Source organism: Myotis lucifugus, unplaced genomic scaffold (genome assembly GCF_000147115.1).
Source record: "Myotis lucifugus unplaced genomic scaffold, Myoluc2.0 scaffold_1, whole genome shotgun sequence".
Classification (NCBI taxonomy): Eukaryota; Metazoa; Chordata; class Mammalia; order Chiroptera; family Vespertilionidae; genus Myotis; species Myotis lucifugus.
In genome coordinates, this window is record NW_005871049.1 from 2,863,278 (window position 1) to 2,878,886 (window position 15,609).

Genomic DNA, 15,609 nt, shown 5'->3' on the forward strand with positions numbered 1-15,609 from the left:
TAGTTTCTACTGCCACCTGAGAGTTGAGGACTGGGAGTCCCCAATGTGAGGCTAACTTACCCATGATGCCGTAGACAGAGACGGGAACAGAGAGAATGACTTCATTTCCATGGGTGCTCTGCCCAGGTATGCTTTCCATTAAGAGGAAGGACCACTTGAGCCTGGGAATGAAAGGGCAGGTGCAGAAAGTAAATGAGGTTCTTCTAACACAGGGAATCGTAGGAAAGGGGATGGACAGGAGTTGGATATTTTCTCCTCAGGCTAAGGCTCTAATAGGAAAAAGAGCCGAGTTTTCTTTCTTACAATCATAACCATGTGAAATCAAATATATTCTAAATTTTATCATTGTTAATAATACATTTAACTTTCAAAGCAGTTACAAATCCAGCTATATCCAGCATTTACCTATAGAAATTTATTATTTTTAATGCTAAAAATAATCTCTGGAGGGAATAATTTCATTCCCTTTTTGCTTAATGAATATTCCAGGTTGTTCAAAATACATTTGATTCTTCAATTGGCAAAAGATAAAGTGGATTGAATGCTTCTTCAGAAGAACCCCAGTCTTGTACCTGCATTTAGTTTTATTTCCCTGGAGCTGCTGTGCTGTTAATGACAGGAGAAGCAACCTTGTGTTTAGAGATTGAGTTCTGTTGTCAGCTCGAAACACTGACTTTCTTGTGTAACCTTGGACAAATTACTTAACATATAAATTCTGGTTTCCTCATTTCCCTGTGGGGGTTATGAGAGTTAAATGAATAAATATATGCAAAGCACTTAAATGGTAACTGTTATTATATAGTAAGGTGACTTCTAACCACATCATTGTTGTTACAGGGTGATGGACTTCCTGCCTTGGTAACCTTAAAGAAAGGGTTAGTTGCCCTGGCAAGGCAGTGGATGAAGTTCATTGTGGTGACACCAACCTTTAAAGGAGTCAACTTACATCGGCCAGCTCAGCCCGTGAAGCCCCAAGCAGCTGTGGACCATGAACACGAAGATGGCTTTGGGCTGGACAATGGAGGTGGTCTTCAAAGTGATACCAGTGCTGATGGAGCAGAATTTGAATTTGATGCAGGTAATTTTGTAAATATTTTAGCTAGTTATTATGCACTTGGTAACCTAGTACATGTGATAATTTTAATGATTTGTGTCCCAAATTTGATATTTCAATTGTCATGGTTTAATTATATTATATAAGTATGGTTTGTATTAGTCCAAATAAATGCTAATAATGTTGGAATCTCATACAGATTTGATTCTCAAGTTTAATTTTGTGAAATATAGTAGACTTCTTCTCCTAACCTATCCAGTCTAAACAACAGATATCTTTGTATAACTAGAATATTTTGAGTTAATCACATTAACCTCTATTTAAAAATTATATCTATCTCTTTATCATCTTGCCCTGTGCCTTTACTTTATTATTTTTTTATATTTAAAGAATAAATATTTATGTTTGGTATTGAGGTACTCACTGAATAAGGTAAAAATAAATTACAATGATTGATAAATAACTGTGGTCTGATAGCAATTAATCAACCTCTGGGTCACTGCTTAATTAAAAAGCATAGTCTTCTAAATATGATCTCAAAAACCTCAGCAACACATAATACCATGGTAATTACAGTAAATGTGTACATTGCAGTGAGAAAGAAGGTCTTCTCAAAGTGATCTGGCACCATGCATTTTATAATAGTAAACTTTCCCACCAGAGATGTCATGCCTCTCTACTTGTCCTGTGCCTTTAAAGGAGCCTTTGAATTTTACTCAGTGCTTCTTCAGATCTGAGTTTATGTAATATTTGGAGGCCTGTGCTCAGCCTCAGATTCTGAGAGCCTGATGGCTGTGCCAGAACACAGGCAGTACCCCTGTGTTTCACAGTGTATAGGTGGGGCACACGGGGGGGGGGTGTCATAGCTCTTTGTATGGGAAATTAATAATGCAGGCATAAACTCCATGTTTCACATACAACTGTAAACTGACTTTTGCCCCACCCTATACATACTTTAATGCTTTTTCAAAGTTTAATTATTATTATTATTATGAAATGTACTATGCACTGCAATTTATCTTATGATAATTTGAAAAAATATTAGAAGTACCATGGGCAAAGAAAGCAGTCTTAAAATTAGAGCTTTCAGAACATCTATATATATAAAAGGCTAATATGCAAATTATCCCCTTGGGAGATTGACCGGGAGACCAGGAGTTCGATTGCTCGCTATGATGTGCGCTGACCACCAGGGGGTGGCGTGGAACAAAGGAAGGCCCAGCTGGCAGCCAGCAGTCAGGGAAGGAAGGCCCTGGCCAGCAGCTGGAAGGCCCCAATGGCCCTGATCGCAAGCCAGGCCTAGGGACCCTACTGTGTACGAATTTTGTGCACTGAGCCTCTAATTGATATATAATCCTTTACCCAGTTTTTCTTTTTGGTTTTCAAACATTTTTAAATTATATTTAAGAAATGAATGTTTTATGAGTAATAGGCTGGATTTTATTATTTATTTTGATAAATTTCAAGTCTGTACAAAAGTTGAAAGAATAGTGTAGTAACTATCCCTTTTAATTAATTATCTACAAATGCCTGTGTTAATCTGTGAAAATTCTGTGCTCTCTTGAGCTGAGTTGAATTGGTTTTTGGTCTCTTACCATTTGGGTGGCATATTTGATATTGAATAGAAGCTGTTTATTCCTTTTTTGAGACTTAGTGAGAAGATTGGGGTTGGAAGAGTAGCATAAAAATTTAAAAAGGAGTGAATATTACAGAAGATTCCAAAATGAACTTGTCAAGGAATATCTACGGCTGAGAGTAGAGCCACCACCAGGAACACTGGAGTTGATGCTTAAGGAGCATGTCTGACATCTGCAGCCCTTTTCACTCACTCTTTTCACTGATTTCAGCCACAGTCAGCGAGCACACGATGCTGCTGGAAGGAACAGCCAGCCGACCTCCCCCCAGCGGCTCTGGGCCTGTGACTGGCGCTGAGATAATGAGGAAACTCTCCAAGACTCACACCCACAGTGACTCTGCATTAAAGATAAAGGTTCATTATTACTGTTTTTAGTTAGTGTTAGTTAGACTTGCAGAGAATACCTAACTTTTGCCATCTCAAATTCAACTATTAGGTATCCACCCTAAGGATTTAAATTTAGTAAAAGTAGTATTTTTATATTGAAATTAACATGATTAGTAACTTTTAGTGTGCACATTTCTTTGAAAATTATGTCATCAGTAGTAATTAATATTGAATAAGGACTACTTTAACTACCAGGCCTTAGGGCTCTCTTTTAAATTTATTGAATATTCAATAAAATACAATATTGAGAATATTGATCATCTTATAATTGTGCATGATCAATATACAGTTTGAGTGAGGCTGTTTTATGTTTTCAGTGATGTTGTTTTGTTTGGTACTGAGTGAACCGTAGTAAGCAGTAATGGCAAGGGTAACAGCAGTTGTAGTTCTCAGCCGTCACATTTGTGTGTGTAAGGAAGAGCCTGTGCGGTTTCTCTGCAGGGCATCCACCCATACCACTCCCTGAGCTACACCAGTGGAGACACCGCCACGGATTCTCCAGTGCATGTGGGCCGTGTTGGGATGCCAGTGAAGGAGAGTCCACGGAAGGAGAGCCTGCTCAGCTACCTGACCGGGAGCTTCCCAAGCTTGCACAACCTCCTGGAGGGCACTCCTCAAAGGAGCAGTGCAGCTGTGAAAAGTAACTCCCTGACGAGAACAGGTGTGGCCTTGGTTTTGACAATTACAAGTTTACTTCTGTGGGAGAATTAAAAAAAAAGGTTTAAGATTTTTAGATATATACTTTGGATGCATAACTAATCTTTCATATTGCAACTTATCTCTGAGAGAGTATCTTGGGAAACTTCTCTTTGTAACAGGTTAGTATCTTCTTGCCCTTAGTTTGCATTTTTAAATTGTAGCATTTGACAGCCACGGTGTGATGTGGGTTGATGTCTAGACCAGACAAAAAATGAATTTTTCCTTGGAATTATAAATAAGTTATTTAGTAGTGCCTTAATATCCAAATACCAATGTCATACTATGAATTTGAAAACATCTGCATATATAGGTATTTTAATGTGACTTTTCAAAAAAATTACATAAATCACATTTTCTCCTCCTTAGTACATAAGTAATATTATACTCAGTAAAACTTTATTTTCAGGAAATACAGTGGCTACAGATATGTTATCTGAACACCCCTTGCTATCTGAGCCATCATCTGTGAGTTTCTATAACTGGATGTCCAATGCGGTGGGTAATCGAGGAAGCGTGGTGCAGGAATCTCCTGTCACAAAGTCAGGGCACAACAGTCTTCCAACAGGTATGGACTTGTCACATTGTTTTGCTTAACCATCTAAGGGACACCTGTAAAGTTATTGCAAAATCCTGTTTTTCAGAGAATGATTTAAAAAATCTCAAATGCTTAAGTATTGTTTTAGTTGAAATTGACCCATTTATGAACTGCCTTTGATAATTTAGCAGCTGAGGGAGTCATAAGCAGTCACTCAATGTTTCTGTGGAAAGTCAAACGCGAGAGCGTCTATAATTTAAAGAATTTAAAACTTCCATTTAATGTGGCTGGTTTAATTTCAAAATACCAAAAGGAGGTAAATAAAAAATACAGTGTATAATTACAACATCGTATACTTACAACACAGAAAGTATTTTCAGTTTATCCAGATTTCTCTGGGACATAATAACTCGCATTCTTATGCTCTTTGTGGTTACTTAAATATTTAATTAAATCTAAGGGAGTACTAAGAAGAATAAAGTAAGGTTCTTGCCCTCAAGGAGAGAAACAAATCAGGGCAATTTATTAATTTTTAAAAGAATATGTATAAGTAGCAAGAAGACTAGTAGGGAATTCACAGGGAAGGATTGGTGGCTATCTCCTGAAGTAAAAGTGGAGTCATCTCTCCTCTTCTATTTTGTGTGTGTGTGTGTTCAAATTTACTAGACATATGTTTGTTTTTTAGTAAACAATTTTTTAAGAAAAAGAATATGTGAGGTAGCCTTTGATTCTAGTCATTGAAGGCAGCTAAAATTAATCTGTGTAACAGCTATTGGGACATCTAGTAAATTCTATTCAGACAGAAAATACGAAATTATGAAAAGTGGTTGACACATGACTACTTAGTCCTTTTTCTTGCTGGTGTGTGGACCATTTTTGAACCTGGAATGAAGTGGTGAGCAGGTGATGAATTCTAATTGCACCTTAGTCCTCAGCGTCAGCCTTAGCTGAAGAAGATGGAAGAATGTGTTTGCCCGGTTGTCAGCACTTTGATGGGGCTGGTTTCCCTGTTGCACAGAGTTTAAGTTTCAGGAGAGCCAGAAAGGAACATTTCCTGTCTATCAGAGGCCCTTTGTCTGGAGGTTAAAGAAGAAAGGGAGGAAGAGGAAAGAAAGTGCCAACTATTGTCGTTCCACCTCGGGGAAGGTCATTGGGAGGAAGTTTGTATGTGCTACTTAGGACATAATAGTCCGCCTCCTGTTGCTGCTTTCTGTGGCCCAGCTGCTTTCTGCACCTCTGCTTCTGGGTGCCCAGCTGAGGGGATGGCAGAGGCTCTTCCAGATGCAGAAGTCTATATATTCTGGGCTGGCTGGCTGTCATGAAGACTTCATGTATGAGGACAATGGATATTTTCTAAAAATTTAGTTTAATTTCACTTTTTATTAATCACATCTGTAAATAACCTAAAAGTGCTATTTTTTCTCTTTAATTTAAATGGTCTGGTAATACTGTTCCATACAGGCTTTGTAAGTTTACTTCGCCGTGCCCCTTTATGCCTTTTATTTTCCAGTACTTTAGATTTCATTCTTGAACATTTTTCCTGTTAGGTGTTGCGCCCAATCTTCCCACAATACCCTCAGCCTCAGATTTCAACACCATCTTGTCTAGTGACCAGAACACTCTGGATGGGACCCCTTCTCAGCACAGTATGAGTCAGGATGATGTGGCAGGTGTAGAAGAAGCCAACCAAGGTTTTCCTGCGGTTCAGCTGGCTGATGCCCAGGTGAGCCAGCCTGTTCCTCCCAGTTGTTGAAATCCTCTTAGGCAACACTGAGCAGCTGGAGCATCTCTAATTCACCTTGGAATTTAGTGAAAACCTTTGTTCTGTGCTTGTCTACAAAAGCCTTCATGCAAAAAAGGAGGAGCTTTCAAAAAGGACATGGGCTAATTAAGCATCTATAGCAGTGATGGCGAACCTTTTGAGCTCGGCGTGTCAGCATTTTGGAAAACCCTAACTTAACTCTGGTGCCATGTCACATATAGAAATTTTTTGATATTTGCAACCATAGTAAAACAAAGACTTATATTTTTGATATTTATTTTATATATTTAAATGCCATTTAACAAAGAAAAATCAACCAAAAAAATGAGTTCACGTGTCAGAGGTGACACGTGTCATAGGTTCGCCATCACTGATCTATAGTCATTAAACAGAAGAGTGGCATAGTTGTTTATCTCATATGGTAACGTTATTTGGAGATATAGATTGGCTAAATATCATGACTAGAAAGATAAATTTAATCATATCCTATTGTGTTCAGTGCTATGATAAGACTTTTTTTGAATGAGCAGTGGGGAGCCATTGAAGATTTTAGAGCAGAGAAATAACGTGACAAGAACTAGACATGGGTAGCAATGTGCTAAATGGATTGAATTAGAGAAACAAGGTGAAAAGATGAGTTACTGAAACAGTTCACACGTGGTAATGAGGCTTAGATGGCTGTGGCTTTGATAAGGTAAAGAGGAAATATTATGAAAGTCTTATTTAATGGCTTAAATATGGAGAGTACAAAGCAAAATCTTTGAAATCTTTTTAGTTCTTCAAGTGACCAGAGGCAAGTGGGAGAGTGGGCCACAGGCATTAACAGGTTAAGTATAATTAGATTATATTTATTACAGAAGACCTTTTTGTGTTTCACCCTACACATATGAACTGGGGTAGGATAAGAAAAAACGCTGCAGTAAATGATGAATTATATAAATTGCACCAATATGAATGTGTTATGTTTTTTAGGTTGTTTTCAAGCCTCTTCTGAGTCACACAGGGATTCAGTCCCAGGATGCGATGCCACTGTGCTACCGCATGTACTTTGGCGAACACCTTTCATTTTCAGGGACACTGGACTGTCTCCGAGCAGATATCGTGGACTCAGACACAGCCAAGGAGAGAAAAAGCAAAAGGGCAAGAAGGTGTCTTGTGTTATTGTTGTTTTCATGTAAAATTTTGTACAAGGGTAATAATACCTGTTTGTTTTTAGGCCTCTTTTTGAACCATGTTAGCACATCCATGAGAGTGAGCCACATACATGTGGTGATGTAGACACGTAGAATTTATTTACTGTTGCACTAGTTAAATTTTTATGATCTTATAGATTGTAATTTTGTACCTTTTATTTAGAATTTATTCCTGGCCTCCTTTCTGAGTTGACTTGTCGCAGGTGGTATTTTCTATTAGGAACAGAATAGAGGTCATACAGAGGCTAGCCATCAGAAACAAAGACACAGGAATGCTAAATGTAGAGTGGAGAGAGTTAAGAATCATCTTTTACTATCATTCTTTATTGTCATGGATAGTTCTTCAGTTTCTTCACTGTTTGTATAGGAAGTAATATGCCTACTAATAAGATTTGTCTAATATTTTGAGAACTTGAATTTTACTTTGGGTAGATCTTGCTAAAGTGTATGGGAATAATAGAATATGGACATAGGTAGCCTTTCTGACATGAGGTTGTTTGTGACATGCTTGGTTTCATCCAATTTGTGCTTTTGCAAGGTAAAATGAAAGTAAAATGCACATGTATCTAACATAGAGCTAAGTGAAATATATTTTTCATTTGAAATACTCTACTTAAAATTTTAAATAATTTAACAAAATTGGCTTTAAAAATTTCATGACAATTCTGTGTAGATAAATAGAGCCTTCTTTTAGTTTGTTTTAGGTTTAAATATTCGAGGATTTTCTAATGACACATGAACATGGCAATTGCAGTCTTTTCTATTCAAAGAAGAAAGTCCTTGCTTTTCACATTGTGTGGTACCAAGCAATGACTGTTCAAGCTAAAAACCTTAATGATTATTAGGATTACTTTTGTTTTTTGATCTTACAAAATGTCAAAAAATTAAAATCTTTCTTACTGTTTATTATAAATATATAGAAAATGATAAATATAGTAAAATTAATATTTAGTACATTGTAATTGAGAATATTTTGAAATTAAATTTCCTTCTGTAAAACTCATCAAAGGGTGGTTTGAATAGTTCTTGCCTTCTTGTCATGTGATTCACAATAAAGAATGAGCACCTTTTCTGTGCCTTAGCAAAATGTCCTACTTCACTAAGTATTGACCAGTTTCCAACATTTTATCCTTTGCATTTTAGTGTCATGTAGCATTGTCACAAGTTCCTTTTACTGTGTATTTTTTTGCCAGAATCACTTCCTCCTGGTTGTCCTCATCCTTTTTTTTTTAAAAAAATATATTTTATTGATTTTTTTACAGAGAGGAAGGGAGAGGGATAGAGAGTTGGAAACATCGATGAGAGAGAAACATCAATCAGCTGCCTCCTGCACACTCCCTCCTGGGGATGTGCCTGCAACCAAGGTACATGCCCTTGACTGGAATCGAACCTGGGACCCTTCAGTTCGCAGGCCGACGCTCTATCCACTGAGCCAAACCGGTCAGGGCTCCTCATCCTTTTTGTTGCAACCAGTTTCCTCTTCATGCCAATAAGTGTGACTTCCCTGCGCTCCTTTGGCTGCATATCTAGTTTCTAGAACAGCGAAGTGGCAACATCTCCATGGTCAGCTGTTTCTTCTATAGCTCCATTTACATTTAACTGAATTTCACTACCAGCCTTATAATTTTTTTTTGTTTTATTGCTGCATTTTTATCCTTGCTGTACAATTCCCTGTTCGATTATCATAATCTTTTTTTTTTTTTTAATGTCACAAGGAGGCAACACACTATATGCTTCCCTGTCTGGGTGTGAATGCATAACAAATGTGCATTGACCAATCACTGACAGACTTTGACAAAGTGATATGATTGGTCACTGATCACGATGCCTGTCCGTTATTTATGTAGTGACTCATGGACTGAAGAGCTAGCAGCAAGTTTGTGCTTTATGCAATTGTTCACAGTAAATTTTGAACCATGTTGTTAGGGAACTGGTGTTATTTAAACTATGATAACAAATCCCTTCACATTGGAATCATCAGTGTGGTGTAACATCGTTGGCAAGAAAAATTGTTTTATCTCTTCACTGAAATCATTAACATAAGGCTAATTTTGACTAGTCAACTTATAAAAAGTTGACTTAGTGAAAAAAGTAAACTACTTGATTTCATGCTGAAAAGTATTTAAATGACTTATAAACATATTATCTTGGAGATTATTTTGCTAATAAATTAATAAAGATTGTACAGTCTAGAAAAGAGAAAATAAAAACCTTGTCATTTGTTTTCACATTTTTAGGCAAGGCCATGTGAATCTTCCTCCACTTGAGTTCAAACCGGCATTAATGTTGGAAACCTTTAGCATCAGTGCAGTCATGATGGAAAAGTCTGTGTGCACCCCTCAGAACTCCACCAACGCTCTTTCTTTCCATGATCTTAACAAGCGTTACTACAATACCTTCCACTGCAACTTCACCATTTCCTGTCAGTCTATAAGCCAGCACGTGGACATGGCTTTGGTTCGTCTCATTCATCAGTTCAGTACAATGATAGATGACATCAAAGCGACTCAGACTGACATTAAACTGAGCAGATACACAGCTGGATCAGCTTCGCCAACACCTACCTTTAGAACCAGAAAACATCGGGATTTCCGCTCCTCTGACTTCAGCCGCAGTTCCAGAGGAAGTCTTAACGGTGGCACCAGAGTAAATAATGCAAAGAACAAACGGACCAACCCTGAGAATAACAAAAAGGAATCTCGAAACAAAAACTCATTGGGAAGATCTGAGAGAAGAACCTCCAAAGTGTCTAGGAAAGGCTCCAAGGACGTGGTGGATCACATGGCGATCCCCATGGATGACTCTGACTCCATTACCGTGTCAGAGCAGAGTGAACCCTCTGCCGAGTGCTGGCAGAACATGTACAAACTGCTGAACTTCTATTCTCTAATCTCTGATCCAACAGGAATACTGGAAAAATCTTCAGACGCATTTGGACCAGCAGGTAATGGATGTTTCATATTTTTTAAATTGCTGTTTAGAATTGCAAACATACTAAGAAAGGCTTCAGGTTGTTCATGATTTCTTTTTTTGTTTTGTTAATCCTCACTCGAGGATATTTCTCCATTGATCTTTTAGAAAGAGTGGAAGAGAGAGGGAAAGACAGAGAGGAAAATCCATGTGAGAGAGACACATCCATTGGTTGCCTCCTGCATGTGCCCTGACCAGGGCCTGGGCCAGGGAGGAGCCTGCAACCAAGGTACATACCCCTGATCAGAATCAAACCCGGGACTCTTTGGTCCCCAGGCTGATTCTCTATCACTGAGCCAAACTGGCTAGGGCTCATGAGGTTTTTTTCATGTGACGAGTGGATAATTGAGACGCACAGCAGTTGGCAGTCAGGAGAGAATAGTCATGTGGTCAGAACTCCTGTGCCCCATTTCCCACCCTCTCTAACCTTGTGCAAGATGCTCTGGTAGAGCCACACACACCTGCTGTCAATGACTGTTTGCTTTCAGTGTGGCCAAGGGAAGATGTAGAAATACTTTAAAAGTCATTTTGGTAGGGAAGAGGAGGAGGAGAGCTGGTCAGGAAAAGGAAGGAAAGAGAAATAAGTGTCCTTTCATTCTGCAGCTTTCATGTCTAAACTTGTGTGTTTCTGTTTACTTATGAAGGCGTTCGGAGCCCGACAGAGCCAACCTGTAAAGTGGTGTTTGAGAATGAACAGGACAATAACAGTGTGACAAAAACGCAGAGGAAGCGCAGCTTGGTGACAGCGGAGCCCCAGCATGTCACCCTGATCGTGTTCGGGATCGGCATGGTGAACCGCACACACCTGGAGGCGGACATCGGTGGGCTCACAATGGAGTCCGAGCTGAAGAGGATTCATGGCAGCTTCACACTGAAGGAGAAGATGAAAGGTATGGCACGTTCCCATATTGCTGATGCTTTTCTGAAAACTGACTCCATCTCCCCAATTCCTGCTTGGCAGTTGTTCTAGAAAACCAAACTTCCAGGTAGATCAGAGAGTTAATTTATGTAGTTTCTTTTTCCTATTTTTGTTTTATAAAAATTTCCAAATGTGTTCTGCACTAAGTATTACTTCTGAGATTTAAAATGTCATTAGGCTATTTAATGCCCTTTAGGCTCTGTACTGCATGATTGGCATGTTAAACTGAATATTTAGCATTATTCCAATTTTAACATATTATATACATATATGTATATATGAACACAGAAATAAAACTTCAAGGAAATTTTAAAAAGTAGTTTCAAAATATAGTTTAAATTTTATGTAACTTTAAAATTATCTTTTGTCACTGAACATTTTATGAGTAAAATGCAAATTTAATATGAAGTGTAATTATTATAATTCATATAATTATTTTTCATCACATTTAAGATGTTTTACATCAAAAGATGACTGAGACATGTGCCACTGCGCATATTGGTGGGGTTAATATTGTGCTGCTTGAAGGGATCACACCAAATATACAGTAAGTGTATTGATTTTTATTCTTAAATTTGTTTGTTATAGTTTATAGGAAACTTAAAATTCATTGGATAAATCCCACACTTGCTGAATTTTGAAATTTATATATTTAATGTTTCAGATATTATGATTTCTGTCATTAAGAATATCACACAATGAAATGTTTTAGAAAAGTGATTTTGCCTTTCTGAAAGTGGTTTTACTACCTCCTTCACCCCTCTTTAAAAGTAGACTCCTGGGACATTGTAAGATTATGTATCAAGAAGAATCATCACTAGTGCAAATTTTGGTTAAACATAAGATGCAAAAGCTGGCACAATTCAAATAGTTAAATAAAACAAAATTATAGTCAAAGGATATAGACTGTCTAGGTTTTATGTTAAGCAATCATTACCCATATTCATGTTGGGTTTTAAAACTTCCTCTTGCCATTTTTGCAGTTAAACAATTTTACTGTAATGCCTTAGAGACCCTTCTAATAGTATAGGTAAGCTTCTTATAGTGACTACTAGAGGCCCGGTGCACAAAATTCATGCACTCAGGGTGGGGGGTGGGGTGGGGACCTTCAGCCCCGCCTGTGCCCTCTTGCAGTCTGGGAGCCCTTGGGGGATGTCCGACTGATGGCTTAGGCCCACACCCTCTGGAGAGCAGGCCTAAGTTGGCGGTCAGACATCCTTAGCGCTGCCACGGAAGTGGGAGAAGCTCCCGCCACCGCGGCTGCGCTTGCCAGTTGTGAGCTGGGCTTCTGGCTGAGCGGTGCTCCCCCTGTGGGAGCGCACTGACCACCAGGGGGCAGCTCCTGTGTTGAGTGTCTGTCCCCTGGTGTCAGTGCGTGTCATAGCAACCAGTCGTTCCATCATTTGGTCGATTTGCATATTATCCTTTTATTATATAGGATGGTCTTTGGTTGATTACTTCCCACCCATCCACCCACAATAGGGCTAGGGAAGGACCGTAGGAGGGCTCCAGGGCATGTCTGGCCCGTCTCGCTCAGTCCCGATCGGCCGGACCCCAGCAGCAAGCTAACGTACCAGTCGGAGCATCTGCCCCCTGGTGGTTAGTGCACGTCATAGCAAGTGGTTGAGTGGCCTTAGCATATCATTAGCATATTATGCTTTGGTTGAATGGATGACCAGACGACCGGACACTTAGCATATTAGGTTTTTATTATATAGAATGACAATCCATATCACTTTTCTTTTGACTCTGTCCTTTTCCTTATAAGTTCTATTCTTGGATCTGTTTAGAATTATTACCTTTACACATGATATTCAGATTACTCATCTATTATCAATACATTAAAACACTTACTTGGTTCACACAATTTGGGATTATAGATCTTCATTCCTAATTTCCTTTCAATGGAGCAGTTTTATGTTAAAATTACAAAATGTGCTTAGGTTAGATTTTGAGAATTTGCTTTTAAGGTTATAACTAGATATATATATCCTACAATGGTCCTAGAAAGCCTCTATCATGTTAATTACTAACTAAATAGGGGATTTGGTTCAGCATTGTAAAAATTACACATTAGTCATAGATTGGCTAGTTACAGGTCTATTAATAATATTTTAAACATATTTTAATGTGATAGCTATATGGGGGAATATTTCCTGAAATAGATGTGTAAATCTTGCTGGAGAATTTGGACCTGAAACCTTGGAATGAAAGAGAACATATTTTATATTAGCTGGCTGAATGTTCCAGTTTGTATTTCTTAAGAAGTCTTTCAAAAGACCAGGAAATCCAGTAGTCGGGAGAGACAAGATCTTTCCTGATCATTCACTGTGGGAGAGGGGCTCTCATGTAACAACTGTTATCTTAAGAAGCACCTACTGTGGAGTCTCATAGAGATTATTTACAATTCTGTGACCTAGGGTGGCTTTATCCCCCTCAGGGAACAAGAAATTAAGATTCAGAAAGATCAAAGTGTTTGCCTAAAATGCTTCAAATGGTACAGTAAGAAGGAAGAGAGGCCTGAATCCCGCCTTCTGGCACCTCGCCGTGTTGCTTCTGTAGACAGTCCTCACAGACCTCCGGCTCCACATCCCCTGTTGACGAAATTAAAGTACCATGCTCACCAACCTATTCAGAAAGTAAAACAAATTTCTTTACATGTCCTATGTGTTTTATTTACTGTCCTATTGGATCCCTTGTCTCCATTTTCTATTAGCTTTTAAGACAGTGGTTCTCAACCTTCTGGCCCTTTAAATACAGTTCCTCATGTTGTGACCCAACCATAAAATTATTTTCGTTGCTACTTCATAACTATAATGTTGCTACTGTTATGAATCGTAATGTAAATATCTGATATGCAGGATAGTCTTAGGCGACTCCTGTGAAAGGGTCGTTCGACCGCCAAAGGGGTGGCGACCCACAGGTTGACAACCGCTGTTTTAAGAGAAGGGCATAAATAGTCTCTAAACTTGCAAAAGCATATTTATTGAACAGACTTTCTAAGTATTAGACAGTTGATTTTTTTTTGCCTTTAGAAAAAAAAAATCATAGGAAAGATCCCTTAACTTTTATATTTGAAAAATAAAAGTTATTACTCACTGCTAGATTCTAGTAGTGTTAAGTGTTCCTGGACTTATTCTTTGGCTTTTTATTTCCAATTTCAAAGAAAAGGAAACAGAACTAAAAAAGTAGTTTAAAAGGTTCTTTGAAGGAAAATTGTAAAAGTGGGAAATAAGAAAAGCTTTCCAGATGATCGGTCATGTTGTAACTGATTTATGCATGAATGCTTATCTGCTTCCTTTTTGTTTCCTGCTTCCTCTTGAATCTTCATCTGTAGACTGGAGGATTTTCCTACATCTCCTACAAGCACAGCCAAACAAGAGTTTCTGTATGTCATATTATTCTTTTTCATGGGCTTTGTGATTAACATAGCACTGAATAGTTTTAAGGATAATGTTATCTGCATGGCTGTGAATGTATGTAGTTAGTTATTATTTTGTAGTTTTAACATAGACCCTTTTGTAGATTAAAGCTTACTGGTATTCAGCAAACACACAGGTAACGGCTACCTTTTTGCTTTGTTGTTGAAAGATTGTAGCACTGTAGGTGTGCATTGCTTGTGCTCTTTTTAGACATGTTACTGTCAAAATTTATATTATCACATATCCTTGTTAATGTTTGACGTGATAGTAGAAGCCAAAGTGTTTCACTTTGCAAAAGATTTTTCACTAATTGCAAAAATAATTATTAAAACTAACATTGAAAATATCTACACATCTCAACCTTATGGTCCTGTTTTAAGATGAGGAGTGTTTATTGCTCTGTTGACAGATTTTATATATGACTTTTCTATATGTGCTTCTGTATTTTGATTGCCTTGATTTGACTCATGTATATCTGATATTTTGTAGTAGTGAGCTATATTGAGTGCTATATTTTAAAATATTCATCACATGAGTCTTATCACTGTGACAAATTAATGTGTTACTTAGCACTAGTTATTTCTTTGGGCATTTTCTGTAAAATTTGAATATGTTGAATAAATATTTGAATCTGTACATTAAGTTCCATGCTGGTAAGATTATCATACTTGGTGAGATTTGTTTCATTGCATAATGATAACAGGCCATAGACAAAATATCAATTACCAGCCCTTCGTTGAGATTAATGTGATCTATATCTCTTTATCCGCCAATTAGAAGTACTAAAAAAGAATAAATTCACTAATTTTAAATTAGAGAAATTATTGTTTTCTAGAAATCACTCTTCCATATTAATGCCATTTTAATAGGTATTGAAAAAAAAAAAACTACCAGTAAGTCCACTTTAGTAGTCATAGTAGCTGGAGAGGATTTATTGTTTCCCTTTCATCACGGAGTGCTTTGCTAAATCTATTTCTTTTTCAAGAATCCTTTGCTCATTTGAAAGATAGCATTTATGTTAGAGGCCATCTT

The 15,609-nt window shown here is 37.8% G+C and overlaps 1 protein-coding gene across 16 annotated transcripts in view; it reads left to right on the forward strand.

Moving 5' to 3' along the window:
- LOC102432355 (uncharacterized protein KIAA1109) overlaps positions 1–15,609 on the forward strand; it is a 149,990-nt gene that overhangs the window by 80,638 nt on the left and 53,743 nt on the right. For 15 of the 16 annotated variants that reach the window (XM_023754145.1, XM_023754122.1, XM_023754094.1 and 12 more), the window contains 10 exons: positions 838–1,078; positions 2,902–3,044; positions 3,519–3,738; positions 4,183–4,341; positions 5,859–6,034; positions 7,046–7,221; positions 9,504–10,210; positions 10,881–11,126; positions 11,609–11,702; positions 14,493–14,543. In XM_023754145.1, the coding sequence (XP_023609913.1) occupies positions 838–1,078; positions 2,902–3,044; positions 3,519–3,738; positions 4,183–4,341; positions 5,859–6,034; positions 7,046–7,221; positions 9,504–10,210; positions 10,881–11,126; positions 11,609–11,702; positions 14,493–14,543 (2,213 nt within the window). The remainder of the gene's footprint in view (positions 1–837; positions 1,079–2,901; positions 3,045–3,518; positions 3,739–4,182; positions 4,342–5,858; positions 6,035–7,045; positions 7,222–9,503; positions 10,211–10,880; positions 11,127–11,608; positions 11,703–14,492; positions 14,544–15,609) is intronic. The other variant, XM_023754112.1, reaches the window with a different exon arrangement.